The sequence below is a fragment of the Sparus aurata genome, chromosome 10 (genome assembly GCF_900880675.1).
Source record: "Sparus aurata chromosome 10, fSpaAur1.1, whole genome shotgun sequence".
Taxonomy (NCBI): domain Eukaryota; kingdom Metazoa; phylum Chordata; class Actinopteri; order Spariformes; family Sparidae; genus Sparus; species Sparus aurata.
In genome coordinates this window covers 27,030,858-27,057,672 of record NC_044196.1, presented here as the reverse complement: position 1 = coordinate 27,057,672, position 26,815 = coordinate 27,030,858, and the positions used below count along the sequence as shown (strand labels likewise).

The window sequence follows — 26,815 nt, the reverse complement described above, 5'->3', positions numbered from 1 at the left end:
TTGTCTATAATGAAGGAATATTGGTGGTGGTAACACTTAAGTCATGTAACTGGACTGTAGTTTGTTTATAGCTTAACACTGGCTTTTTACATCTGGCGATTTCATTTTTACTTTAAAAACAAACAAAAAAGGTGTACAATTAAGATAATCTTGATGGGCATAACACAATTTACCAGTCTTATTTACTGCAGCAATATAAATTCCAATAATAACATCCCACATGCTTTTTGGAAAACGGAACTCGTTTGGCTGCGCTGAGTACTAGAAAATGAGTTGACCTCTATGTGCCCGTGAGCCTCAATTCTCTTAACCAGTGTTTGGAACTTTACCATCAGAACTTTCTGGGGCCCTTCTCATTTTTTGACCCGTGCCCCTCAGACAATCCACTGCTGCAACTCTGATCCCCATGACCAACTCCTTTTAAAGAGACCCTACTCACTAAACCCCATTAAAAACAACACATGTACACTAAATGACACTTGAGTCACACACTGTACATCCTGTAACAGGGTTTGTGAGGTAAGTGAAAACCTGCTCACTCCTTTATCCTAGCAGGGTTTCAGGAAATACTGCAGGGATCAAATGTACTGTCTCTGTCTCTTGTTGGCCTTTAACGGCTTTGCAGTTTGTACACTCTGTGCAGTTTGTTGCTGCATAAATCCATTACCATGCACGTAATCAGCTTAATGATTCACAGACTCATTTGGAGCCTATTTCCTGGAGTAATGGAAGGACACTTGAGGTTTGGGGGTTATTGCACTTAGGCTGACACGCATGCGCGATGTTCTCATCTTGGCTTTTTTTTTTTTCTCCCCCCTTTTAATTCTGTCTTTTCATTAGCGCACCGTTTCGTAGACGGTTGGGTGTTTTTAGGTATAACACCGTCGGGAAGAGCAGAACTGGTCTTACATTCCTGCTCAGTGAGTGTCACTGACGTACTGCCACCACAGCTTGCCTCCCACTCTCGCATCGACTCCTCCCCGCAGTTCCCGCAAACTGAGCAGGCACCGCGGAGCAACCGTGCCAGAACAAGGTGTCTGGTGACTGCCTTACCGTACGTGCTCCAGTGAGCCACTTTTTATTTGGGGGTATTTTTTTTCCTTCTGCTTTTTCTTCCCACGCCATTTTGCCTGCATTTTCCAGTTGTGTGCGGCAACTTAAACTGCCCCCCCCCGCGCGCGCCAGCTTCGTTTTTGCTCGGAGTGTCGTCTCAAGAGGACCGCTGACTTTGTTCCAGATGAAATAGACGCTCGGACGCCCGACGACAACATGACTCCTCGGGGTTTTCCCAACTCGTTCTTATTAACTGCCTTGATAATGACACTTCACTGTAATGCAGGTAAGGACTCCTTCATCACTTGGGGTCGAAGTTAGAATGAATGACGGAATTTTCTTTTTTTTAACCTTGTATGGGTTTGAAGGTAACACACAGGTGACGTCGGCTTGTTTGAATAGCAGGCTTTAATGACGCACATCTGAGAGAAACTGTCAATTGGGACGTACTGAAAATCCTGATGTTAGTTTGAGAATAGTTTAAGAATTGTATTAACTGTTCTTGTGTTTCATGTTGAGAGGTTCTTGTGGTGTTTTTTTGTTTGCCTGCCCGTCGTGAAATTAGCTTGTGTAGACACGAAACACCCTCCTGGAAAGGTGTTGGCTGAGAAAAGGTAGGTTAAGGGGGAGGGCGGGAAGAAGAAGTCCTATTAAGACCACAAAAAAACATTTCGAAGACATTTCCGAAAAGCCTGTTCTTGGGGGGGGGGGGGGTCCAGTTTCTTCTGCTGCTCAATGATGAAACTTATGCGTCGTTTTACAAACAGCGCTCAAAACCCGAGTTTAGATTTGTCTGCGCCTCTATGTTGTAAATACGGTGCAGGCGCCGATCGCAACCAAGATCCGCGGTGAAATGCAGCTCATGTTCAGACATGCAATGAAAAATGTTTGGTTGGAAAATGAATGTGTACAGAGGCAAGAAAGGGTCATCTCTTTAGAAGACGTGAACTTATTATTTCCGTACTCTCTTTAAGTAAATGCGATAAAGTGGAGGCACCTGCACGCTCACGTTGTATCCTGAAACCAGTCTAAATAGGTAGCTGTGTTAGATAAATAAAGGAATTAATCGTAATCTTCAGCAGATCTAAAACAACAACAAAACAACAACAACAACAACAACATTTCAAAGAAAAACCTTTACATGGTCGTTTGAGGAAAATTTGTTGGGTCTGTTTCAAAAGTAATTGAATTTACAGGCTTTTTTAGCTGGATTTTCTCCAGATTGACATTACAGTGAAATCATTGTTTTCATAATGGTCACATAAAATCCATTCTACTGGAATATAATAGGAATCTATAGGAACTTTTAGTAAACATGTAAAGGAAACGTGTTTATTGGACATGAATACTTCTTCTAGTGGCATTAATTGGATGCAAATTAACCAAGTACATTTATCCAAGTACTTTGGGCCTTCCTCGATGTAATTTTGAGGTATTTTACTTGAATATTTCAGTTATATGCTTTGATACTTAATACTTTATTAATATTGTAGTTTGAAGTCAACTACATCTATCTGACGGTTGGATTTATTTGACAGAGTAAACGTCTACAAACAAAAAACCGGATTGCTTTATAAAATACATTGTGCTATAACGTAAACTTCTCAGCAGCCTGTATAATGTGGGCTAGATAATATAAGCGCTACCCAAGCTGTTAGATTAAAATGAGGCTACGTCAGTAATAATATTCCAGTAACATGCTATTTACAATAATACAGTTTTCTTAAAGGGGCTTTCACCCCAACACTTTAAGTTGTACAATCTGCTGTTTTATCATACTTAAGTCTAATCTATGGTTAGGGACTTGTTTCAGAGTATTTTCACGCAGTTATATGGCCACTTTGATTCAAAAGGCCGGAGTCCTTCGTCCACTGCTGCAATCAACTACCTCGACTGTATAATAGACGCGCAAACAAAATGTAAAGTGCGTCAGATTCGCATGAGTTTGCGTCTATGCAGCCGGAAATGAATCGTCTTTTATACCGCATGACACAAATATGTCGTAAGAAGATTTCTACATGGCAAGACGTATTTAGCTTACATTTCTTAATAATCATCTTTAATATATGTTACATTTATAGTTAATTAAACTTTAGGTATCAATTATTTCACATTAAACAACAATGAAATGCTCTATAAACCATTTATTGAGCAATTGTTTATTGTAAAGTTGCAGCTGATGTTTATTTCATTCACAGATGCATTCTTAACAATTTGTTAATAAAGCATTTATTTAGTAAGGATGGCTCTCATCAAGGGTTACCCATTTTTTTCCTAAATCTCTATCTGCTAAATTCTTCTTGAATGGACAATTATTTAATTTGAATGTGATACTACTGGATAAAATGTGTTTGCCTGATCTGAAACACATGAGAAAATGGCAGGAGTGGCCAGAGTGTTCTCTGTTAGAAACGAGCTCTAACATTCTATTGCAAAAGATGATTAGTCACATTGGCTCTTTTATACAAGACACCATGTGGTGTTGTATTCACTTGGCACAAAGCCAAAGTTTAAGAAGTTAGTTAAATGTGCGAAAGGGTGTTGAAAAGAATGCCAGAATTAGAAAAAGTGGTGAATTTATAGCAAATATAGTTATTTCACAGTTAACAAATTAAATACCTTGTAAATCATTTATTATGCAATTATTTGTAGTCAAGTTGTTTGTAAATCTTAACAATTGCTAAAAAAAAATATTTTATAAAGCATTTCATTGTTTGGTGACAGTGAAAGAATTAAACAAATTTAAATATAAATAAATGGTTTATCTATTTCTTTTTATTATTTTTTTTTATTTTAAACTAATTAAAAATATCATTGTTGCTCAAACCTTCTAAGGTCCCCGGGGCAGAAATGAGCTTACGGGTCCTTATCTGGAAATGTATTCAAACATTCAAACCAGCCAGCGGAGAGTGTTGTGAAAAGACTTGTGTTTTTTTTTTTTTTTACATAGAGACAAACAGTGGCACATGGGATTCAGTAATACATGTAGAAAAAGTGTTAATTACTTATGCTGATGGTAGCCTGTTTTGAATCTTTCAGCCTAACAGTATAGTTAATTCTGAACAGGTGAGATTAATTTTTTTTTTTTTTTAAATCTCTTGTCCTACAGATCTGTGTCCTCCACCAACAGAGTTGAAATACGACTGGCTCGACAAGTTTACTCTCAGGTTATTCTGGAAGAAGCCCAAAGATCTGCCAGACAACAACAAGATCAAATTCATGCTGAGGGACCATAACGGAAAAGATGTAATAAATAACTTATACCGTTTTTTATTTTGAAAAATAAAAAAAATAATGCACTGTAATGAAATCAGATGTTTTAACTAAAACAAATTAAATTCAAATTCGATGGGATATATCTAAGAATGTGAATTTCAATTGGCATGTTTAAACAAATGTCGCTTATTACTGTGAGATCACTGTTAAATACTTATAATGCACTAAATTAACTGAAAATACACTGATGCTCTAACAAGCCCTAAGAGAGGTAAAGGATAAGCATACAAACATGTTAATGCATCAAGCCCAAAAAACACAGCTACAGCTACAACCACACACATACATATACACACTTTGAATTAGTGTGAAACCATTATGGATCATGTTGTTCGAGTCCAGAAGACAAATAAGAAGCTAAAAAGTTGAGTTGATATTAACGTCATTAGGTTTCATTAAGACTAATATTGTTTTCCTCCTGCTTCAGACATGCTTGGAAGAGACAGAATACACAACATCTCTTCTCACTGAAGACGTGGATTCTGATTGGACGTACAGCATTTGGACTAACTGTAGTCAGTTAGCTTCAAAAGAAAACACCCCTACTGAAATTGTAACCATTAAACCCCCTAAGCCTCGAGGTAAGAAGATGCTGAAATGACAGTAATGTGATACAGTATTGAGATGCTCTAAAGCCATTGTTGAATTTGTCTTCATGTATGTATGTCTAACACTTTTCCCTTTGTCTTGTAAAGCTAAATTGGTGGAGGACTTCAAATGTTTTGCTGAGACTAACAACTGTTCCTGGATCCCAGTAAATCCATCTCTAAACCTGACACTCTCCTATAGGTGAGAATTACAGCAACAGATAAAGTAAAGGAGAAACAGTACAGAAAGCCTCCAGAAAGTTTTATCATGGTTGTCAAAATTCTTTAATCCTGTCAAGTGATGTTCAATTAAAGTGTCAGGACAAACAAGTGTAAAATGGGATGAGCAAAAGGCATTGCCTGTTATGGGGCCTCAGTGTACAAAAAGTTTAGCTAAAGTCCCTTTTGAATGTAAGATGGCCACCATTATAAATGCCATTTGGGTCAGCATAGCTCCTTTAGTTCGTCTTAAGAGGGTCAGTTATGCAGAAAGTTATCCCTTTCTATCATATCTCTATATTTTCAGGAGTGTTTTGTCATCCCTATTTCCCTGAAAATTGAGATGTCTGGATGATAGTGCTTGTCTGATCATCAGCAATGCAAGAACCTGCATGTGGGTGGTATTTCCATCCTTCATTCAGGGCTGCTAATGGTGTCAATTTAGCAACATAATTCAGGGATATTTATCAGTCCACAGATACTAATGACCAGTAGAAAATCTGTGAGCTGTGTGGACATCTAGTGGTGTGTGGAGGGATTGCAGGATCCAGTGTTGAAAAAGAGGCAACACTGATTCAATAACAGCTGAGACACTTTTTGAAATATAGACATGGTGCAATCATAGGCAAACAAGCTTTGTTTACTGACAACTGTTCACAAAGTGTTTCTTAGGACCAAAAATCCCCAGTAATTTCATCCTATCCTTGCTCATGAACAACTGAGCATCTAGAGAATGCCCCTTTCATATCCAAGTATCCAAACACAGTACTATAACCTGTTACCAATGAACCTGTTTACCTGTGGGATTTACTTATCAGTTGTTTTGGTGTTTTGTTGCCCCTGTCCAAACTGGTTTGAAATGTGTTGATGACATCAAATTCAGAAAAGGCATCCATTGACAAAAATGAATAGTTTTTCAAAATTTGAGATGAGAAAAAAAATTGAATATATTGTCTTTGTGCTGTTTTCAGTTAAGTATAGGACGGAAAACTGTTTTATTTATGTTTTTACACAGCATCGAAACTATTTTGGAATTGAATTGTAATGCAAGCATGCAATGCCTGTTTGTCATTGCAGGATGGAGGGAGACTCGGAGGAATGTATCAAAAGTTTAAAGCAGTGTGACCAGCCTTACAGCCTGAGAGAGAGGAATGGTTGTGTCCTTAACATAAATGCCATCGATAACATATACATTCTTGTGGAGACTGAAGCTGGAATGAGCACCTTCAAAGCTGTATTTGGTTGGTGTTACCTATAATAGTTTTTTGTTGATGTCAAATTATGAAATTAATTTATGCTGTTAAAATACCTTTAGAACCAGTGATTGAATCTTGTTTTATTTTGCTGCCATTCAGTAAATAGTGGATATTTGTTATATCTCCCTAGAGGTACATCCACCAAAGCTCAACATCACAGAAGAAGGAGATTCCCTCATTGTGAATGTTACAACTCCAAAGGTCGGAAAAACTGAGTGCTGGAAATACTACATCTGCTACAAACAATGCAGCAACAAGGTAACTTTTTTTAATTCCTCTTTCATGTAATTTTGTTTTGCATGTACTACACTGATACTGAATGTCTTCTCAGTTGCAAATACCACAAATGGGAACCAAGTTTCTATTTCAGCAGTTAAAATATGTTGTTTCACTACAAATGTGTATTCATTATTTGCCCAATACCATATAGTTTCTCTATACCTGACGGAGAACAACACTTGTGTTTTGTGTGCTTACAATCTTATAGGAGACATGCCAGGAAACAGACAGTGGTGGACATATCATGACCGTGCCCTACAATAAACACTGCCTTTATGAGTTCAAAGCCAGAGTCAGTACTACTGACTATTGCGTACCTATTTCCAGCGAATGGAGCGAATATGTACCTTACGGTAACTGTCTTCATCACTACACTGATTTTTCATGCTGCATTTATTAAGTATGCTAAACCACATTTCTATTAAGTCACTTTGGATTGTGGATTGTTTGTATATTATTAAAGGCGGTGGTTCAAACCATTTGAACAATGACCTGATAAACTGAGGGTTCTCACGGGTCCTCAAAATCTTTCTAGTTTGTGAACTGAGGAGAAAAAATCAAAGCTTTTGAAGTTTTTGAAAATGTACATTAATAGACATGGGTCACTGAAAGCAGTGGGTTCTTGAATTGATAATCAATTAATGAGGTTGAGAAATTCATGAGAATCTTTTTTCAGCATTTGATTTTGAACAAAGAAAGACATTGGAGGACACAATTTTGGGCTTTGGGAATTGATTCCTCTTGATGTCAGTGTAGAGCTCTACACTAACATCAGTCATTAACAAAGACATGTTGACTAAATGTAAAGCACACTTGTTTCTGCACTACTTGCCACATGACAGCAAAATGCTTGAAATTGTCCTAAAAACTGAAGAAATTGTGTCACTTGTTCATCACAGGTATTAATAAGCCTCCTGACAGGACACTGACTGTGGTTGCCATTGCCATCCCCATCATTCTGTCCATCTGCGTCATTCTGTCTTGCTATTGCTTCAGGAGGTACGTCTTTGAAAGAGAACAGTTGGCCTATGTAGGCTTAAGACAAAGAGTTCCACCTAGGGGTGTTTGTAGATGGTACATTTCTGGGTGCAAAGTGACTTAATACCAAATTTTCGCAATCTAGAATATTAAAAGTCAGTGTTGTAAAGCATACATTTGTGTTTGAATATTTGAGATCTGCAACATGTCACTGAGACTACTACAACACCTAAACATTTTATAAAATCTGACTTGGTGCCTTTGACACACATGCCAAGGGTCAAAGTTTATGTCTTAAATGTTTCTCAATGACTAATAACCAGATTATCTACACAGCTGCGACGTAACATGAAAGAAACCTATAATTCCTGTGGCCCTTGCCTTTCTACAACAGGCAAACAGTCAAACATACTTTTAACTGACCTGACTTTCTCAGAATGCTGCCAATTAAGTGATTTAGTGTTTAAGCAGTGGACAGAGTTTGCAGCGTGTATAGATACATTCTGGAGATTTTTTAAGTACAGCTGTGGTATATGATACAGTTCACTAGAAGCCAGAGCAGAGATCTGACTACAAATGTGAGGTGTTAACATTCTTAACATAAAATGCATTGCTTGAATCTGTTACAGAGAGAAAAAAAATATATTTTAAATGTGATATTCTGGTGGTGGAGTCCTTGTGTGCTGGTTGTTCCTTTCTGTCATTGACATTCTTGTTCTGGTATGTCGTCTGTAGGCACAGCAGCGTTATTTGCCCCACCATACCAGATCCTTCTGCAATATTTAAGGAAATGATGATGAACGGGCCGAGAGAACTTCCGGTAATTTCTAAGAAAAAATGAAACTGCTATATTCACCTGCTTTCTCTGTCTCCATAAAACGCTCATAATGCTCTTCTTTCTTTTTTTCCAGAATGGAGGGAATCTGTACAAGCCGGTAGAACACTTGGAACCCTGCAGAATTCTTCTAGTGCCTGAAAACAGTATCCTCCAGCAAAACTCCTGACATGTACATTTACACTGCAGTGCATGCGGCAAAGCTGGACTTCCATTCTGGGCAAATTCATCGAGAACATTCACAGACTAATTTAACACCAGACAAAACGAGGTTTCACTTCTGGTTGAACGATTTCAGGTCTTGTGCACGTTTAATAGGTGTGGTGTCAGGACAGAGCTCTGCTGCACCTTTACTGTAATGACCTGAGACCATTTCTGCATCACTGTTGCCAGAGGAGAACTTCAACCACCAGAGGTCAGCAAAAACGAGATTTTCAGCTGTTATTATTTTTCAAGTTCAGATGCAGATGTAACCTTCTGAGGCCTGTCAAGGACATGACACAGAAATACCCTGAATCCTTGGAGCCATCTTCAAAAAGACAAGAACGTGCGTCATGCCTGCACTGTTCTGCTGCGGAGCACTGAGGAGGGAGACGAGGATGCGGGCAGGCCATGTGTTTGGTTGGTCTGAGTGGAAGCTTGCAAGTGGACCAGCGGAAGCTGAGTTTACTGGGAAATGTTGCGCCTGTAAGAAGAACTGCTGTATCCCAGGAAGGGAATAATAACAGGAGGTTACTGTCATCACAGCATGAGTCTCATCTGTCGGAATGATATGCAAATGCCAGTATGACTGTCATAATGGCAGCTACACAGTGGGTGGAAGCAATAACATATGTGGTGGGTATGCATACTTCTGAGTGATCCCATAACTGGACAGGAGGGCAAGAGCTAGAGTGGCACACCTTGGAAAACGGCCTGATTTGTCCAGGTTTTGCGTAGAATAAAACACTTACAAGGAACTGAGGGATGAGTGAGTGAGTGTTAGTGCTGGGATTCCTTCCTTCCTGTCCTTAAAACAGAGAGTTTATCATGTCAAATTCGGACAGTTAGGGTGAAATTTTGAATATGTTATTCTGGAACCAAAACCTAACGGGGCTCTTTGTAACAATTTGTGGCAGTTGACATTTATTGATCACTTTTTCATTCGACATATGTGAGCGGATTGTAAAGTGTCGGAACAATGACTACATCTATACAAGCCTGTGGGCGATGTGTACTGTGGATTTCTCTGTAAACAACTTGTGTCAGACTATCCATGACAGTTCAAAGGATGTGAATTCATGCATGTATTCAAATTCCTGGTCCAAATGCTTCTCTCACCTAAGCTAACAGAGAGCAGGGTCCACTAGTGTAAACAAACAGCTGGCGCTCCACATAGCCCCTTTAAGTAAAACCATTATGAGTGCATGCTAAAAGGATTTTGAAGAATGACCTGCATGAACTTTGCTTGCAGACACTGATGACTCTAGATGCCAAATGTCTTGTATATTTTGGAAATAATAACAATTTTCTTTAAGCTACTTTTCTGATAAGTCTCTTGAAAATCAGACCTGTGGTGCTGATTTAACCTTTGTACACACTTTTTTTTGGAAAGAGGGAAGTATAATAGAGAATTGTGCAGTTATCTGAGGATACATTAAACCGATAACAATGTGACTGGCACTCTGTTGATTCATTGTGAGCGTTCGTGTGCTTCCTCATTCACCAACATTCCCAGAGGAAGCTTCTTTTCTTTTAGCCTTTGTTTGCTCTGTTTCATTTATCACCTCTATTTCTTGAGCAATGACTTGACTGCTTTGGTGAGTAATAAAGAAAGAGAAAGTGAAAATGTCTCTGCTCAGTGGTGCCTTTCAGTTTTAGCCCTCTTTGTTAGTTCTATAAGAACTATTGGACTTGTCACAGCTAGTAGATGTTGGATTCTTTGGTATTGAGGGCAGGTCACAGCTTGGAGCACTGAGATGTGTAATTGTTAATGTTTCTTCTTAAGTAACCAAAGGAACACCAACCCAAGTCCCCAACAGATCGGTACAAGGTGCAACTTGTAAAACATTTAAGAGTTGTTACCAGTGTCTTATTTACGGTATTAATGCCAATAAGTCATACTAAACTCATACTAATACTTCATAGAGTTATAAACCATGGGCGTGAACAATCCCTTTGACTGAAATGTAATCTACTTCAGCATTAATCCTTTGTGTTTTTCACTCTTAGGTTCATGTGGAAGATTCAGCATTTCATAATGTGAATGTGGCTTTATTCATTATTTAAAAATGGAAGGAAGGAACTTTATTTTTTTTGTTGATTTTCAAAGCCCCTGTGGAAAAGGAAAAAGGAAGTCAAGCCCCCAAAGTCCACAAGTGTTTGTCTGTTTGTTTTTGTATTTTGTACACACAAGAACAACTTTACAGTGGGCACAAGATAACATTTAAAAAAAAAAAAAAAGGCTCTGTTAAGTTTCAGCATTCTGCTTTTCTTTTAGTTGCTTATTGTGGGTCACAAAGAGGCATCGATATTACATCAAAAAACTTGCGTGTCACGATTAAACTTTTGTTTTTTCACATAGGTATTATAGTGAATTTATATTTAGTGTTGTCCCTTGAAATCCTCCATACATGGGCTGGGCTGTCGGACCACCTAGAGAAGAACTAAACACCTGTACAGAAATGTCATCATGAACAGCGTGTTAAGAATAAACGTTTTTTTCTTTTCGAACATGCGTTTTATGTTTGAAATATTTTTTCATAATGTTTTATGTTTAAATGTCATTTTAAAAGGCCTGGTCCGTGAATAGTCAATCTAACCCATCTCTGCTCAAGACTTCCACAGTAAAGACTAGCGTCATTTAGACGTGACTCCCTAGTTAAAGGGAAAAAAAAAACAGAAGGGGAAGTTCTCCGCCCAATTCCAGCCTCCAACAGTTTTAAGCCTTCCTGCGAAGAGGCTAGAAGCGAAAGTCGAACTGAGACGGAGACGTTTGGACCGGCCGTTTTCCTTTTTTCGCATAAAAACAACTGACCGGACAGCTCAGGAAGCGGGAGTAAACCCTTCTCACCGGAGTCTGCCGTCACATTAAGCTGCGGGACACGTCCCTCGAGGATGACCTGGACCTTTCAAAGTTTGCAGCTGTTCGTTTTAAGCTGCCTCCTCTTCGCGTTCGAGACAAGTAAGAAACTGTTTTTACACTTCCATACCTTCCCCCCTGTCGCCTGTGTGCTCTTGTCGAATTTTTCCAACTCCCGAAAATGTTTTCCCAAGTTCAACCGTAACGCTATTTCCCAGTAATTACGTCACATCTGTGTGACGTTCAGGGCCACTCCAAAAGAAGCACGTAAACGCAAGCAGGAGAGGGTCAGCTGTTGCTTTGTGACAAATGACAGGCAATATCGAACTCTCCGTTTTCTCAAAAGGTCAAGTCTTACCGCCACAGAATGTGTCGCTGCGATGGAAAACTGATTTTGAGCCACAGCTGTCCTGGGAGCCACCAAAGCATTCAGCGGACGACTGCACGTATCAAGTAGAGAGATCAACAACCAATAAAGAGGAGGACAAAGTTACATTCAACGTGAGTATACTGTCTGTATTTAGTCGTATGTTTCATTTCTATCAAACGCAACACTACTGTTTAAACCTTGTTTGTGGATTCCTGTGTCGCCTGCACCAAATAATCCCATAAGTAACAATAATGATACCCTAAAGTCTAGGGCAGGGGTCTGTGATCTAAGGATCCTTACATTCTCTGACAGTGAAACATGTTCAGCCTATACACAGAATTGTATATTTTCTTTCTGGTTGCGATCATTGTGTTCAAGCCCGAGTGCAGACTGCTGTATGTGGGTGAGGATTAAAAAAAATGGACTAAAATGCCATTTAAACTGTCCTGTGTTTTTTTTTTTTGTTTCTGTTTTTAATCTAGACTGCTGCTGTGTGTTATCAAATGAGGCTCCTTTTTACTTTGTACATTTTCATAAACACAGGGGAGGACTTCTACGTATTGCAGGGTCGTTCTTTTGTTTCATAAACGCTCCAAAACATGGCATCGTTGAACTGGGAATAAAAAGTTCAGGTACCTTATACTGTAGGTATAAGTAGCCCAGTACAGAGTTGCTACATCATGTGAAAATATACATGTATGCTGATTTGGGCCTATCAGTAATCTTGATAGGCTAATTAAGACTTTCTAGGCTGCATTACCTTCATTATAAAACACAAATATGTTTTGCGGCTCCAGGCATATTTCTTTTCCCGAGGGACAGGGGAGGGGAAAATGGCTCTTTTGATAGTAAAGGTGACTTCTGGTCTAGGGCATTAATGTATTCAAGAGTGCAACTATTTCCTATTTCCTGAAAACACAGCTGCTCCGAAACCAGTTTTATCCCAGCAGTAAACGGAGCCAGCACCGGTTTACAAGAATCGCGATGAACACACATCAGGGGATTATTTTTCCCAGAAGATTTACTGAAAACTACAGCAACTTGAGATTTTGGATTTTTTTATTATTATTATTATTATTATAACAGCTGCTGCCTAGAAAATAAACCCTGCTGCAGACAGTCAGCTGCTGCTATACAGGTTGTGATTTTTGCACCGTTTGGGCGCATTATCAGAAACTTTACTGAAATCTAGCGTTGCACAATCAATTGGAAATATAATCGAAAGTGGCATGTGGCTCGGTGCAATACCCAAATCGCATGATGCTGACGAACTGTGCTGTTGCGGAGTTGTCCTTTTGTTCTCCAATCCGTAGAAAACATTGCATGATCACTAAGTTTTGCATAGAAGACCACGTTAGCGAACAGGATGACACTGGCTTTATCTTGCTAGATCTTTTTAGATTTGCTTATAGGAATATTCAAGCGTGCGTGCAGGGAGGTTTTAGACTTGGCTGTGGTTCTGCCTAACCACTCATTCTTTAGAGCAGATGCAAATAAGGATATCAGGCAGAATAAAATTCTGTTATCGATTCTGACATTGGCAAAAAACATTTTTTTGCAGTTATCCCTCAGCTGTGCTTGTCAAACACCTGTGACACAGATGTATATAACGGAGGCAGGATATTTTGCAGTTGAACAATTAACTTAATAGTCTAAAATTACATGAGTGCAAGTGTAGTGTAATTACTAATCACACAAAGCATATTTATCTGCATTATAATCTCTCTCTTTTTTTGAAGGTATCATATCGAGGCATCTTGGACAACATATAATGTCACTATGTTATAATATCAGTTAACTGATATCAGTATATTGGTTGGGCAGGCTCCTGAGAAATAAATATATTGGAGCATTTCTTCATCATATACTGCTGGGTAGTTTTCCGCATGAATGAATCCTGTTTTAGAGTTGATCATATGTTTATACCATATACTATACTGGAGTGTACGTGCAACGTTCAATGTCGAAGTAGAGCGTTGGATGGGATGAAAATGGCAGCACCTCGGAACTGTATCACAGTACAGGTCTTGTGTAAATGCACTTAGTTAAATTCTACCACCGACTGTATTCAAATGCTGCGCATAGGAGTTTTATTCCATAGATTTCATCACTGGCTACGCGCATGAATTCTACTGAAGCTTGCTTCACATGTGCGACAAGGGTTGCAACAGGTCAAGATTTTGACAGAGCCATTTTTTTTTTATCAGTGACAAGGAGCCTTAAAGGAATGGAAAGATAAGAGTTTCTTGGTTGATTTATCCTACTTTTTAACAAAATATTATGTACTGGAAAACATGAAACTTGATATAAACCTGAAATATATTGTTTGAATAAGGCTGACACGGTAGAATTCAGTACTGCAGATAAGCAAACGTATGCATAACATTGCATATGTTGACACCCAGAAACTCTTCAAAATTGCTTTTTTGCCTGTAGTCGTGTTACATGTACAGCACAGTGCTGGGTTCTCCCAGTGTTAATGATGATGATGATGATGATCATGATGATGAGGATGGTGTTTTTTTCTCTTTCTCTGCTCTCGGTAGCCTTCAAGCGAGCTGTCGTGGAGCACGTACACAGTGATGAACGGGCGATACCTATACCTCTCTGTCAAAGCTATCTGTAATAACACGCATAGCGAACAAGTCGCGAAGCCCACCACTTACCCAGGTATCCCATTTTACTCGCCATTGCCCTTAATAAGACTGATATTGTTCCAAAGTTTGATTACTGTTGAGCAGACCAAAAAAAAAAAAAAAAAAAATGAATGCAGGCTGAAGCGCTCTGAACCATATATGGACTTCAGCGTTGCCTCTGTATTTGTTTGTTCATTAAGATGTGAGCATGTGTCTCTGTTCTTCCCAGAGCTGGTGAGAAATCTGAGCTGCTACGTCCATTCCTCCAAACAAACACGCTGCTCCTGGCTCCCGGTCAGTGATGCTGCAGATTTGGGTTTTTTCTTTAGGTATGTATGTCGATTTTTTTTAATTGTATATTTAAACCCACACAGTAAATTGGGACATCGGGAAGTTGTGCCGCAAATTAGAAGTTCTCTCAGAGTGAGATAGCTGGACCATCCCAGTGGAGGCCAAAATCCTCTTGCAGCTCAGCTCAGCTTTTTATCGGCACAGGCCTCAAGGCTGGTGTCAGTCTGAGGTCAGGCACTGTATGTTTACTATTTGAGGTTCGCGCTTCTAGGCCCGAGCCATGTTTGGTAAGATAATGTTGAATAAGGAGGGTGGCTGTTGCCCCCTGGCAGCCATAACCAAACAACCATTAGCATCGCTGGAAATCCATAGCTGAAAGGCATATTTGTCAAATTCTAAAATGTCTATCTTGTTTTGAAAAGATCAGAAGGTTGTTGACTGTAGTTCAGAAAATGTCATCAACAACATACTTTTGATGACATTTGATACATTTATATGTATGTGAAAAACACATGGTTACATTTATGATGTATGTTTATACCATCTGAGGAGGAAAGTCAGGTGTATTCTATGGTTTTCAACACATCTTGTGAACACTGGCTGTTTGTCTTCAGTCTGTGGCCAACAGGTAAATCAGGTGTCATTTAATTCGAGTAATCGCGTTCTTCTCATTAGTGAGATATTAAAGCATCCAACATGAATTTTAATGAGTTGCATGCACTCATAATAACGTCGTGAAAAAGAGATTTTAAGCAAGCCATGCAAACATTGCGATTGGTTGTTAAAGTGTCATCGTTGCTAATGCAGGTGACTTCCTTGAGTCAGGCCGGCGGCAGAGACGTCACTGATGATGTCGCAGTTGAGCGGCAAATGTAAAGCAGCTTCAATAAAAAAAGATCCCTGTTGGCGCACTTTTGAAATAAAAGCCTCAGTAACAAATATATATGTATTCATGCGGCATGATTTTCTGCACTCGTAGTTTTAACTTCCTATTGTATGCCAGCTCACTTTACGCACCTCCGAGGGACTTACCATCTCGGAGTATTGCGAATACCAGACTCCAAGAGTGTTTTTTTTTTACACTCAAATCTTTCTAGGGACTAAACAAACTGGATACAGTGTGTTAATTAGTGATTTTAAGAGGTGCTGGTCGGCAGATTACGTGACATCTGCACAGAGCAAGACTAGATGTTTGCCCTTGTTTTCAGTCTTTCTGCTAAGCTAAGATAAACGCCTGCTGGCTCCAGCTTTGTATGTAACAGACAGACATACCAGTGGTATTGATTTGATAAAAAAAACACTCATCTTATGAAACTCCCAACAGTGAACTGTGTGCATTATGAAAGTAAATCACCTTTTCTTTATCTTTCCAAGGTTAACGGCTGAAGATTTAAGTCTTTCTATTCACAACATATCCAGGACACCCTTACGCGGGTGCCCAGCGTACGTTAACAGAAAGACTGGTTGTGATCTGCAGGCGGACACCAGACATTCCATCCACATCTTGTTTAATGGAACACTGAACAACAGCTCTGTCAGGAACACCTTCAAAATTTGGCTTAAAGAAAATGGTATGTAGCAAGTGGACCGACCACTTCTAATTTGGTATCAAGAGTCCTGTGCAGGAAACACTCTGTTGAAATACGTCTCGACTAAATGAGGAAATTGAGCCTCGGATCGAGGTACAAGAGCAGTCGCTTTGTGTCCTTTCTTGGAAATGTTGTAGGGGTTGTCATGGTGTGGAGATGTGCGTGCATGTGTTTATGTATTTGTGTAATGGGGGGTGTAATGACAACAATGTAGAACTTTGGACAACACACAATACAGCCATTTTAGGAGAGTAAAAATAAGCATGTCTTTTGTGCATGGTTTTTAAAACACGTTGTTTGGACTTTTTGTTTACAGCATTCAAATGACCAGACTGTAATTACTAACTCTCTGTATTGTCTTTCTCGATACAGCGAGACCCCTACCCCTGAACTGGACAGTCATTAAAGCTGGGGATACATTCAACATCAGCTGGATTCCTCCTGACTTTGACAAACTGTCTGTTTGGAAATTCACAATTAAACAAACCGCTTGTAATAAATCAATGGTACGCGACACCACTGTACAGTTTCTGGATTTATGCCATTGTTTGTTTAGTTTGTTTATCTTGCATTGGAATTCAATGAATGCAACTACTAGCTCTGATCATTTGAATCTTCGATGCAACTGAAAATCTTAACGTAAAATTTGACCCCTACTACTTATAACACTAATGTTTAAAGGGCGACTTTTTACACATTTAAATGTGTTCACAGGTCTTTGGGAGTGCTAGTGCATATTTAAAAGACAGACGAATCAATTAAATCAATTTGAATTAATAATCGCCCCATAGTGCTGCTAGTGGTTAAAGACTGCACAGTGTACCGTTAATGTGGTGCAGTGTTGAAAGCTCTATATTTCAAGTTTTCTCAAATTCAGTTATGGCCAAACTATTATGAGAATTTAAATCAAATAGAAAAAATAAAAACATGATATTGCTCAAATGATATTGGTCAAATTCAGAAGTAACAACTGTAAAAAATTGTCAGCTAATTGATAAGCCGCTCTCACAGTTGTGCCTTCATTTTCTCAGCTTCACGACGTATTTGAAGGAACATCAACTGAGCTGAACGTGATCCGTCGCTGTGAGAACTGCATGGCGATTAAAGCTGTACGGAAGGTAACGGGAGGAGAGTCGGAGTGGAGTGACGTGAAGTGTTTTGGTATGATCTTCGTCTCTTGGTCTATATTCTTACGTTGTTTATTGCAAGAAGAGCTGATCATTGTTTTTTTCTTTTTTTTTTAATCCTAATAATGTCGCTGATGTCTTTGCATGCGTGTGCAGGTAGCGAACCTAATGCGTTGGTGTATGCCGCCATTATCATCCCGATGATGTTCGCCGTCCTGGCAGCCCTGACTCTTATGTGTTGCAAGAAGTATGTTAAGTCTTTGTGTTTTCTCTCAGCTGCTGGTTGTGTTACTTGTTCCCTCTGATGTTGAACTCTCTCTCTGCGCAGGAACAAGGACATTATTTTTCCCAGAGTTCCAGAACCTCGGGACTTCCTCAGCGATATTTCTGACAACAACAACAAGGTGATCTATATATCTATAATCTCTTTCCTCTAAAAATGAATTTATAGACGCAAACAAACAAAAAAACTCCCTCTCTATCATCTGAGATGTGTCCCAGTAATGTACATAATGTACATATTTGAAATAAGATGTAAAAATAAATATATATATATATAACATATATTATATATATATTAAAATATATTGTTCATGTTTCTACATTTAGAATTCTTTTCGATCAATATGTTTTGAGGGTTTTTTTTTAAATTAGATTTGACGATTTTTATTTATGGCATCATTTCAGTGCTTAACTCATGTGTAACTGTTTATTGACTTACATAACCTTGTAGCCTATGTTGTATAGCTTACAGGAATATGAGGCAAATGACATCGCAAAAAGCAAAAATACCATTGTTTCATGCGAGCTGTTTCCACTTCTTTCCAGTCTTTGTGCTAAGCTAGGATAACAGGCTGTAGCTTGTCACCGTGTACATGCATGAGTGGTATAATTTTTCTATTTTTTAATCTAATTCTTAGCAAAAATGTGCATAAGCCCTAATTGTCTAACAATTCCTTAAAGCAAAACTCTCGGCAAAATGCAACCTACGCTTTATTTGTGAATGTATATGAAACCTTCAAGTGAAAGAATAATTACAACGAAAGAGGCACTTTTAAGATTTACCGTAGTTTCGTTTTCGGGCAAGCTCATTTTCAATGGAGTCTTACGCTAGCATCAAAATTGCTGTTTTTAAAACACTAAGAAGGCTCGACACAACGTGAAACTTTGCTCATAGTATCACCAGGGTCTCTACACATGAACACGAGCATTGAGAACATTGTTTATGTACACAGAGTTTACTAAAAAGAAGGTTTTTGCTGGAAGACAGTAGCAGTCCACCTTAACTCTCCTCAAAGTTACGTTGCATTCTGAGGTCGATACTTCTCGACTGCCATGACGACTGGGAGCGGAACAAGCTACTGCTAAGGTGAGTTGTTAGAAAAACCTTCTTTTTTAACAAACTCTGTGTACCAGCCAATGTTCTCAATGCTCGTGTTCATGTGTAGAGACCCTGGTGATACTACGAGCAAAGTTTCGTGTGTCGAGCCTACTTAAGGTTTGAAAATAACAATTTTGATGCTAGCGTAAGAGTGCCCCAGCACTCTATTGAAAATGAGCTTGCCCGAAAACGAAACTACGGTAAATCTTAAAAGTGCCTCTTTCATGAATGATTCACTGAGTTATGCTTTTACAAAAGGTTTGACTCATCTACATTCACAAAAAAATCCAAGGTTGCATTTAGGCGAGAGTTTCGCTTTGAACAGCAAAAGCAAGAAAGACGGTTTATATCGTCACCGGTTCTCGAATCAAACATGCAGAATTGCTTGAATTGCACTAATTCATAGCATTTCGTCTCCTTTTTTTTTTTCAGATCACTGTGCGCAATCTTTACATTCCGGCAGAAGAAGAAGATTGTAAAATCACCCTAGTGATAGACCCCCTAAACAACAAACTTATCTCCTGACTCTCCCACATTCTTGTTTTACTGGCTCAACAAAATTGGAAGACTTCACTGCCTAAGTGATAAATGTTGCATGTTGGGTAAGCAGTTGCGTGAAGGGGGATTTCAACTCAAACTTCTTTTCTCACCAAAAACATTGGCAGCTACTTCACTCCTACACATTGATTCCATCAGCTTTTATGAACTGATGCAGATGAAATCCAACTTCATAAGGCTTGCTTGCAAAAGTATGTCCCAGGGAATCACATGGAAACAAAGTGAGATCCTTATAAGGACGCCATAAATATGGCTGCACATTAAGCCAAACCCAAAGTCACAATATCATCAATTCCTTATCACTGTGGCATGTTGATGCACACCAGCAGCTCCTTCTTTGGACGTACATTCAGTTGCTGTGTGTTTATGTTTGCCCTAGTTTTTGATCACTTGCTGGTCTCAGGTTGCGTGAGGATGTGAGTTTCTGCTTTGCTCTATTGTATAGTCATCGTGAGTCATGATTATCTAGAGACCTTTTGTCAGAGCAGTCTGCCTTCCTCTTTGACTGAATGATCCATTGTCATGTAGTTTTCCGTACTTTGCCTCTTAACAACATGTCACCTACCGTCCTAGTGATGTCACGCTCACTGCTGAATTGTGTTAAAGATGTACATTATGCCTTTTGCGCATTTCATATCCCAAAGGTCAACTTCACTGTGATATGTTGTGGCCAGTATTCAATGGCACAGCTCTGGAGAAGCGAAAACTGGTGCATGGAGGCACACAACCACCAGGCGGCTATTCTAGTTTTTTACATATAAGACGTATCTCTCTCTCTCCCCTCTCTCTCTCTCTATATATATATATTTTTTTGTTTTTTTTGTTTTACTTTTTTAATGTCTATGCAGAGACAAACCCTGATAATCATTCTGGGTTTACTTCTCTTTCCTGTTGATCAGTGAGCACAGTCCTTTTCAAATAAAAAAGTACAGTTATTCAAAATGCATTAACAGAATAAGCAACAGCCAGTCAGTCTGCCATACACACAGACTTTTGTTTTACTAGATGTTATATATATATATGTTACTGTCAGTTAAGATATAAATCACTTGTAATTTTGTTATTGCAGTGCTTAACACTTTTGCACTTATTATTCTACTTCTGTACCGTCACGGTCATGGCCAGTCATAATCTGTGGGCCCACTCCGGGGGCCACCTCCTATGAAGGACACAGTCCACAAAGATGTGGCTTTGGTGAGGCTGCAGGAAACCAGGTGATACACACAGAATCCACCATGGCATTGTTTCGTGTTTTTTTTTCTACATGCTTGGACAAAGGTTAAGGATACACCTGATTCCCTTGCACAATGGAATAACAAAGGCTTTAGTTACTACTGTATATAAACATTTACGGATGGAGAGCTGCCCTACATGCTCTCAAATTGTATCAAGCTGGGACTGTAGGGTTGAGTCTCCATCTACTGTAGCTGTTATCTCCCTTTTTGTTTGTAGAGGACTGAATGTGAAATGTTCATACCGATGTTGGTGCTCGACAGTGAATGTTTGAATGATGTACTCAGACGGGCTGATGCTGGGTGCCACATCTGGATGTATTATAACTCATTTTTATGCTACTTACTTTTGTTAAAGTTTCAATAAATGTTTGAAGCTATTGCACTGAAAAAAAAAAAAAAAAACATGAAAATATGTTTTTCGTCTGTTTATGCTGGCAGTCAGTCATTGTTGCTAAGTGAAAGACATTGTAGGAAAAGTGCCCGTTTGCTTTTTTTCGCCAACAGTTCGGTCATAAGCTGGACACCACCCCAACGCCTCCATGACGGCACTCAAAACACAGTCCAGCACATAAACCTCCCCAAAACAGATTAACATACTTAAAAACCGCTCAAGCAACACATTTTACATTTTTGCAGTCGAACTTTAGAGGCACAAGTTAGCAGTTTTGAGTTTGCTCAATATCTTCTTTTCAGAAATGAGAGGATTCAATCCTATTCCAGTGAAAGAAGACTCATTCCTGCACACATTTCCCCCCTCTGCATTGATTGTTTAATTTAATTTTCCAACATTTCCCTCACAAAGACCATTTTTTAGGACAAAACATTCAGAAAGTATATACATGGCAAACACAGCCAACAATTGCGCGATGGACCACAGCTGTGCCCGCAATCATGTGCAACAGCCCTCGAGCTCCATGAACTGTCCAAGTGTATAATCCCCAATTTCAAGGAGAACACTTTTTACTTTTAGTGCTGCTAGAAATGGCAATGTCCATGGCGTGCAAATCTTCCAGGTGGTCTGACAGCTCTAAAGTCATCCATGTACATACCTTGTATACAAAAACACATTTTGAAATGGATTAGTGTGGAAAAAGAAAAAATGTGAAATAATGAAAATAATCGTTCAAATGAACTTAATGTTGAAATAGAAAAAGGTGTATACATAATTAAACAACCAATCAAAAAAACGGCAAAGAAAAACTTCACACAGGGCGCCCATTAGCTCAGTTGGTAGAGCTGACGTCGCATGTGCAGAGGCTTTGTCCTCGCTACAGCCTACTACCCCCCACTCTCATCCTGTTTCCGGTCATCTCTGAAGCTGTCCTATCAATAAAGCTATACAGGGGCCAAAAAACGTGGCAGTAGATCTGGTTTCATCATTCCCTAAAGATGTGAGAGTCTCTGGTTCTGTGATCCAGTATGCTTCACGTTTCAGGAGGGCTTCCTTCAAGTCAGTATGCCGGAATTACTTGGGGGGGGGGGGGGGGGGGGGTTGCTCATTTGTGCAAAACGGGGAGCACCTGGACTGTCTTTGTCCACAGTTCAAATGGCTGAAACGATGCTACGCCATGCTGGTCTTTAAACATCAGGTTGTCATGATGATGTGACCCACAAGTAGCCTACACTTGATGAGATAGATGCATCCAGTGGTCGAACAAAAAAAACAATACTTTTTTTTTTTTTTTTTTAAAGAAATACAAATAAAAAGTAATATCAGCTTTTTGTAATAAATCTAGAGGGTGGAAGTGTATGAGGGAATAACTCTATTGAACTGGAACTTGATTTTGGGAGGGAATTTGGTTCGAGTGTGTGTTGCCTTGATCCAAATATGTAGCCAGAGCCAGCAGCCAGGTACTTTGGCTTATAGCATACAGACTGGAAATTGTGGGAAAGAGCTAGCCTTGCTCTGTCCGAAGCCCTTGAAAGCAGCATCAATCTTCAGTGTGTTTCTCAACATGTTGATCGGCTCCTTTAATACAGTGTCAAGGGCTTTTTGCCATGGCCTTTTTGAAGCGCACCCTCGCACTTCAAACACCTGTTTCTGAACAAAGCATGACAGTAATCAATTGTGAAATAAGACTTTACAAGCTTTAGCAAACACTGCTCCCCTGAAATCCCTACCACTACAATTCCAGGTTATTGACCAGTGGACAATACCGTCGTATAATTATTGTATTCATGTTATCAGGGCCTGCTGTATGGCAAGAAGTTCACATTACTGAATGAAGTGCGAAAACCATTTCACAACCTCCCCTTTTGGAAATGCGTTTTAAGTGTCCTACAGCTGATTCATGAATAGGGGATAAAACTGATCCTGTTGCAGACCCACATGCCTCCTTGCGGATGATCTTTGGGGCGACCTGGGCATTCTGGTAACATCATCATCATGTCCCTTAAGAAGATTTGTGCAATCAACAGAACTGATAGCAAAACCGAAGTCTGGGAAAATAAAGGCTGGCAAGGGGGGTATATTTCCTGCTGCCCAAAAACTATCCATTATAGAGAAGTTGCAGTTCTCTTTATCTGCAGAAAATACATAATTTCTCAGCAACTTTGGCCAGATAGGGAAGTTTCGAAATTGGGCTGAAAATTGCAAAATTCTGGCTTTTCACAGAAAACTTGAAGAAGTTCATTTCTGATCATGCTTATCTGATGTTGATGTACAAATCCAAACAGAGTCACATCCTCAGTAGGTGCACAGTCTAAGCGTACAGAGGCTTGGTTGTGGACATTTACCTATCCAAAGTGAGTAGAGGGACACAAATACCTGGTGTGATGGATAGACTCTGTCAGGTTAAAAGGCATTGTGAATTTTACTGACACTGGTGAAATAACCCATACCCTGCCCAATAAACAAAAACCTGGCTCTGTGTTTCACTTGTCCTTGAAATGAAACGTGCACAAAGGCCTTGTGGAAATGAAAGGAGCTGTCACACTGTGGTAAAGGAGGTGTGTGTGTGTGTGCGCGTGTGAGTGTGAGTGTAATTGGTTATCTGATGCAATCTCGGTGCAACCCCACTCGTGTTATTCCACACAGTGACAGCTCTGCAGTTATTTTCCATACAAAGGAGTTCCACTGACTAGATACAGGCCTGCATGGGACAGAAAAAAATAAGTCCAGGACTGCGAGAAGGCAAAAAAAGAACGTCAGTTCTCCATTAAATGAAACAAATGCACTCTGCTATTATTGATATGTAAATCAGACAGCACCTGCTGCTACTCCTATATTATAAGACACTTTTATTTTTCTGCGCATCGGTTCAAAAAGGCTGTACCCGGTCGGATTGGCTATATTGAACCCGGCTTATTCTGCTTTTGGTATAAATCACCGATACATAGCCTCATAAATGTAATGTGAAGCGGAGAATACAAAGCTCAGACGGGCACCATTTTGGCTCCGTGGTGGCGATTTATCCGACGAGCGTAAAAGTAGCTTCAACAGAAACACTGTTCCCAGTCACGCACTTTCGAAATAAAAGCATCACTCGGGAATACACACTACAGCGCCATCTCCGGTCGCGGTGACTTTTATTTTCCAAACACTCTAAGTCAACTTCCGGCTATACGCCAGTGAGCTTGACGCAGCTCCCGGCCTCTATATTTGTATATGTAGCAACAGCGCCCTCTGGTGGCCGGAGACGGTACTACCAACATGTTGGCTTAGACTGGTCCTGATGCTGCAGGGATGCAGAAAACAGCGATACGAGAGGATATGAGGTATCTAAACCGTGACAGACCCGAGATATCCTGGCGCAGTCTCTGTGGCGCAATGGAATAGCGCGCTGGACTTCTAATCCAGAGGCTCCGGGTTCGAGTCCCGGCAGAGATGAGTCACTCTGTGTGCCAAACGGCAGACCTGCGGTCACTTTTGACGATGATGGTGATGTTTTGGTTGCAGATTATTGCACGAGCCGATGCTCATTGTCTACGCTTTAAAGTGGGCTGATTTGAAGTAAATGAAACAGTCTCCATCACAGCTCCTCCATGTATGCATCGAGTAATGTACACTCTTCTGGTACACTGAAGATGATAACTATATGAAATAGTATAGATTCGTGCCATGATCTGTTAGGATAACTAATACCAGCCCGTTTGTTTTGCACTCAAATCATCTTGCTGGGAGTATTCACATTTTCCCCTCACTTGACCTGTCCTTCAAACCCCGATTTTCTGGGACAAAACCCCGTGATAAAATTCGGATCTCTCTTATTATTTCTTTTTGATAGATTCTGTTTTTATAGCCATAGCGAAGAAATTTGATATCATTATATCAGTAACATGAGTAACGCAGTAATTATAGTTTAAACAATTTGACAATGTGGTAGCTTTAAATCTATTTTTAATCAGATTGCAATAGTGTCGGCATTGAACTGCAGCAAAGAAAAAAAACAAAACAAAAAAGGATATAGATGCAAAAATAAGAAATAAAATCACTTTACACCATACTTAAAACCTTCAGGCTGAATATATTGTTTTTATCCAAACGACACAAGTAAAAATGAATTATTCAGATAATTTCATACGTAAACATATTGCACATAACTTGGAATCTGTCTATTTGCTGTTCACCCCAGAGCATTCAGGCTTTAAATGTTACAAACCATATATTTTGTAAATGAGAAGTTGAGTATCTCAGGTTGCAGTATAGTTCACGTCTCTCACCGGGATTACACCTGAATCCTCCCCACAACAGTGCCAGTTAAACGTGCGTGTGTGTGCGTGTGCGGATATTTTAGGATCCCTTGCTCCACTTGTGCTCGGTGCACGCTCTGGGCCGTCCTGGGTCGGGGACGCAAGGGGGCGCTCCAGCACCGGCGTAAACCACTTTCCCCGGGAGGAACCGACTCACTGTGCAGACCTACTGAGCTGTGACAGCAACAGTATCACGGGGAACCATCACCCAAACCTGTAGCCTACATTATGTGACAGGGATGAGGACATGGTCCGTGGATTCATCGTCTGCTCGGGCTATTCCATCATAGTGACATCACTGCTTCATCCCCACTAAATAGTCATTATCATTCTTGGAAGTAAGTGCCAGTGACTATTCCTGCAGTGCTTTTACCTTCCCGTGACAGCGCACACCGTCTACTTTAATATTTCTGAGAATCCTACTTTACCTCAGTGACATCATTTTACACATGTGTGGCTGTTCAATAACAAGTAACATCATCTCATATACTATTTCTGTGACATTGGTGTGGATATGTATTTATATTCCCACAATCCCATCGTTCTTAAACGAATTAGGTGGGTACGCAGTAGGTCTAGGGGTAAGTTAAGGTGTCAAATACGACTTTATCACCTCACTGCACACTGTGAACAGCAGAAACCTGACAGACCCGACTACAGCAAATGTGTCAAAATGATTATGCCTCCCTAAGCTGGTTTATTTTCTTTTTTTTATTTCATAATGTTTTTTTTGTGAGTGTGTGTGTGTGTGTAAAATCCAAAGGGAGAGAAAAAAGGGGGCAGTGCTGTGGTGCTGCTGACGTGAGAGAGAGAGAGAGAGAGAGAGAGAGAGAGAGAGAGAGAGAGAGCGGTAGAGAGAGATTGAGCGTGAGAGAGAGAGAGTGAGGGAGCGAGAGAGAGCGATAGAGAGAGACTGAGCGAGAGAGAGGGAGAGAGAGAGAGAGAGAGAGAGAGAGAGAGGAATGCCCTGCTAATGAGAATATGACGTCAAGTCAGACAGATTGCAGTGAGGACAATACCGGAAGTAGAGCGTGGTCACACTGGGTGAACTTTTATTTGATTTTATTTTATTTGTATTTGTTTTCATTTTATTTCATTACATTTGTCAGAAGATGCCAAATAAGAGCGCAGTAAAAAAAAAAAAAAAAACGTTTCAAGAATTGTCTTACCGGTTTTACCTTTATATGTTGTATTTTTCAAAAATAATGAAGCAATCATAAACATTACTTTGCCGATTTCCAACAGAGTTTAAAAACATAAATACATAGTTTCTAAACAGAAGAGTTAGCAGCTATGACTCCTGCAGTGTCTCCAGAAGAGTTTTTGGGCTCAGCACGAATAAAATCAGGCTACGCAGGTGTCATTCGTATAAGCTTCTAAAATACTATTATT

General features: G+C 39.7%; 2 protein-coding genes, 1 long non-coding RNA gene and 1 other non-coding gene across 4 annotated transcripts; 3 read left to right on the top strand and 1 right to left on the bottom strand.

The window, feature by feature from the left end:
• The first annotated feature begins 877 nt into the window (after positions 1 to 877).
• On the top strand, positions 878 to 10,311 carry LOC115589909 (interleukin-13 receptor subunit alpha-1-like). The gene is made up of 10 exons (XM_030431063.1): positions 878 to 1,339; positions 4,163 to 4,299; positions 4,757 to 4,910; positions 5,025 to 5,118; positions 6,213 to 6,376; positions 6,522 to 6,649; positions 6,879 to 7,023; positions 7,570 to 7,669; positions 8,384 to 8,468; positions 8,560 to 10,311. The coding sequence occupies exons 1-10, from the start codon at positions 1,270 to 1,272 to the stop codon at positions 8,650 to 8,652; spliced, it is 1,170 nt and encodes a 389-aa protein (XP_030286923.1). The 5' UTR covers positions 878 to 1,269; the 3' UTR covers positions 8,653 to 10,311.
• A 720-nt stretch (positions 10,312 to 11,031) lies between these two features.
• LOC115589911 (uncharacterized) lies at positions 11,032 to 11,683 on the bottom strand. The gene is made up of 2 exons (XR_003985642.1): positions 11,536 to 11,683; positions 11,032 to 11,136 (listed from the first exon to the last, which is right to left on the bottom strand). It is a non-coding gene; the product is annotated as an uncharacterized LOC115589911 (long non-coding RNA).
• LOC115589910 (uncharacterized) lies at positions 11,335 to 21,141 on the top strand. The gene is made up of 10 exons (XM_030431064.1): positions 11,335 to 11,646; positions 11,891 to 12,045; positions 14,461 to 14,584; positions 14,780 to 14,879; positions 16,216 to 16,412; positions 16,803 to 16,936; positions 17,462 to 17,591; positions 17,714 to 17,804; positions 17,886 to 17,961; positions 19,371 to 21,141. Exons 1-10 carry the CDS (start codon positions 11,580 to 11,582, stop codon positions 19,461 to 19,463), a joined length of 1,167 nt encoding a protein of 388 aa, XP_030286924.1. The 5' UTR covers positions 11,335 to 11,579; the 3' UTR covers positions 19,464 to 21,141.
• Positions 21,142 to 24,486: 3,345 nt separating this feature from the next.
• trnar-ucu (transfer RNA arginine (anticodon UCU)) lies at positions 24,487 to 24,560 on the top strand. The gene has a single exon. It is a non-coding gene; the product is annotated as a tRNA-Arg (tRNA).
• Positions 24,561 to 26,815: the final 2,255 nt, after the last annotated feature.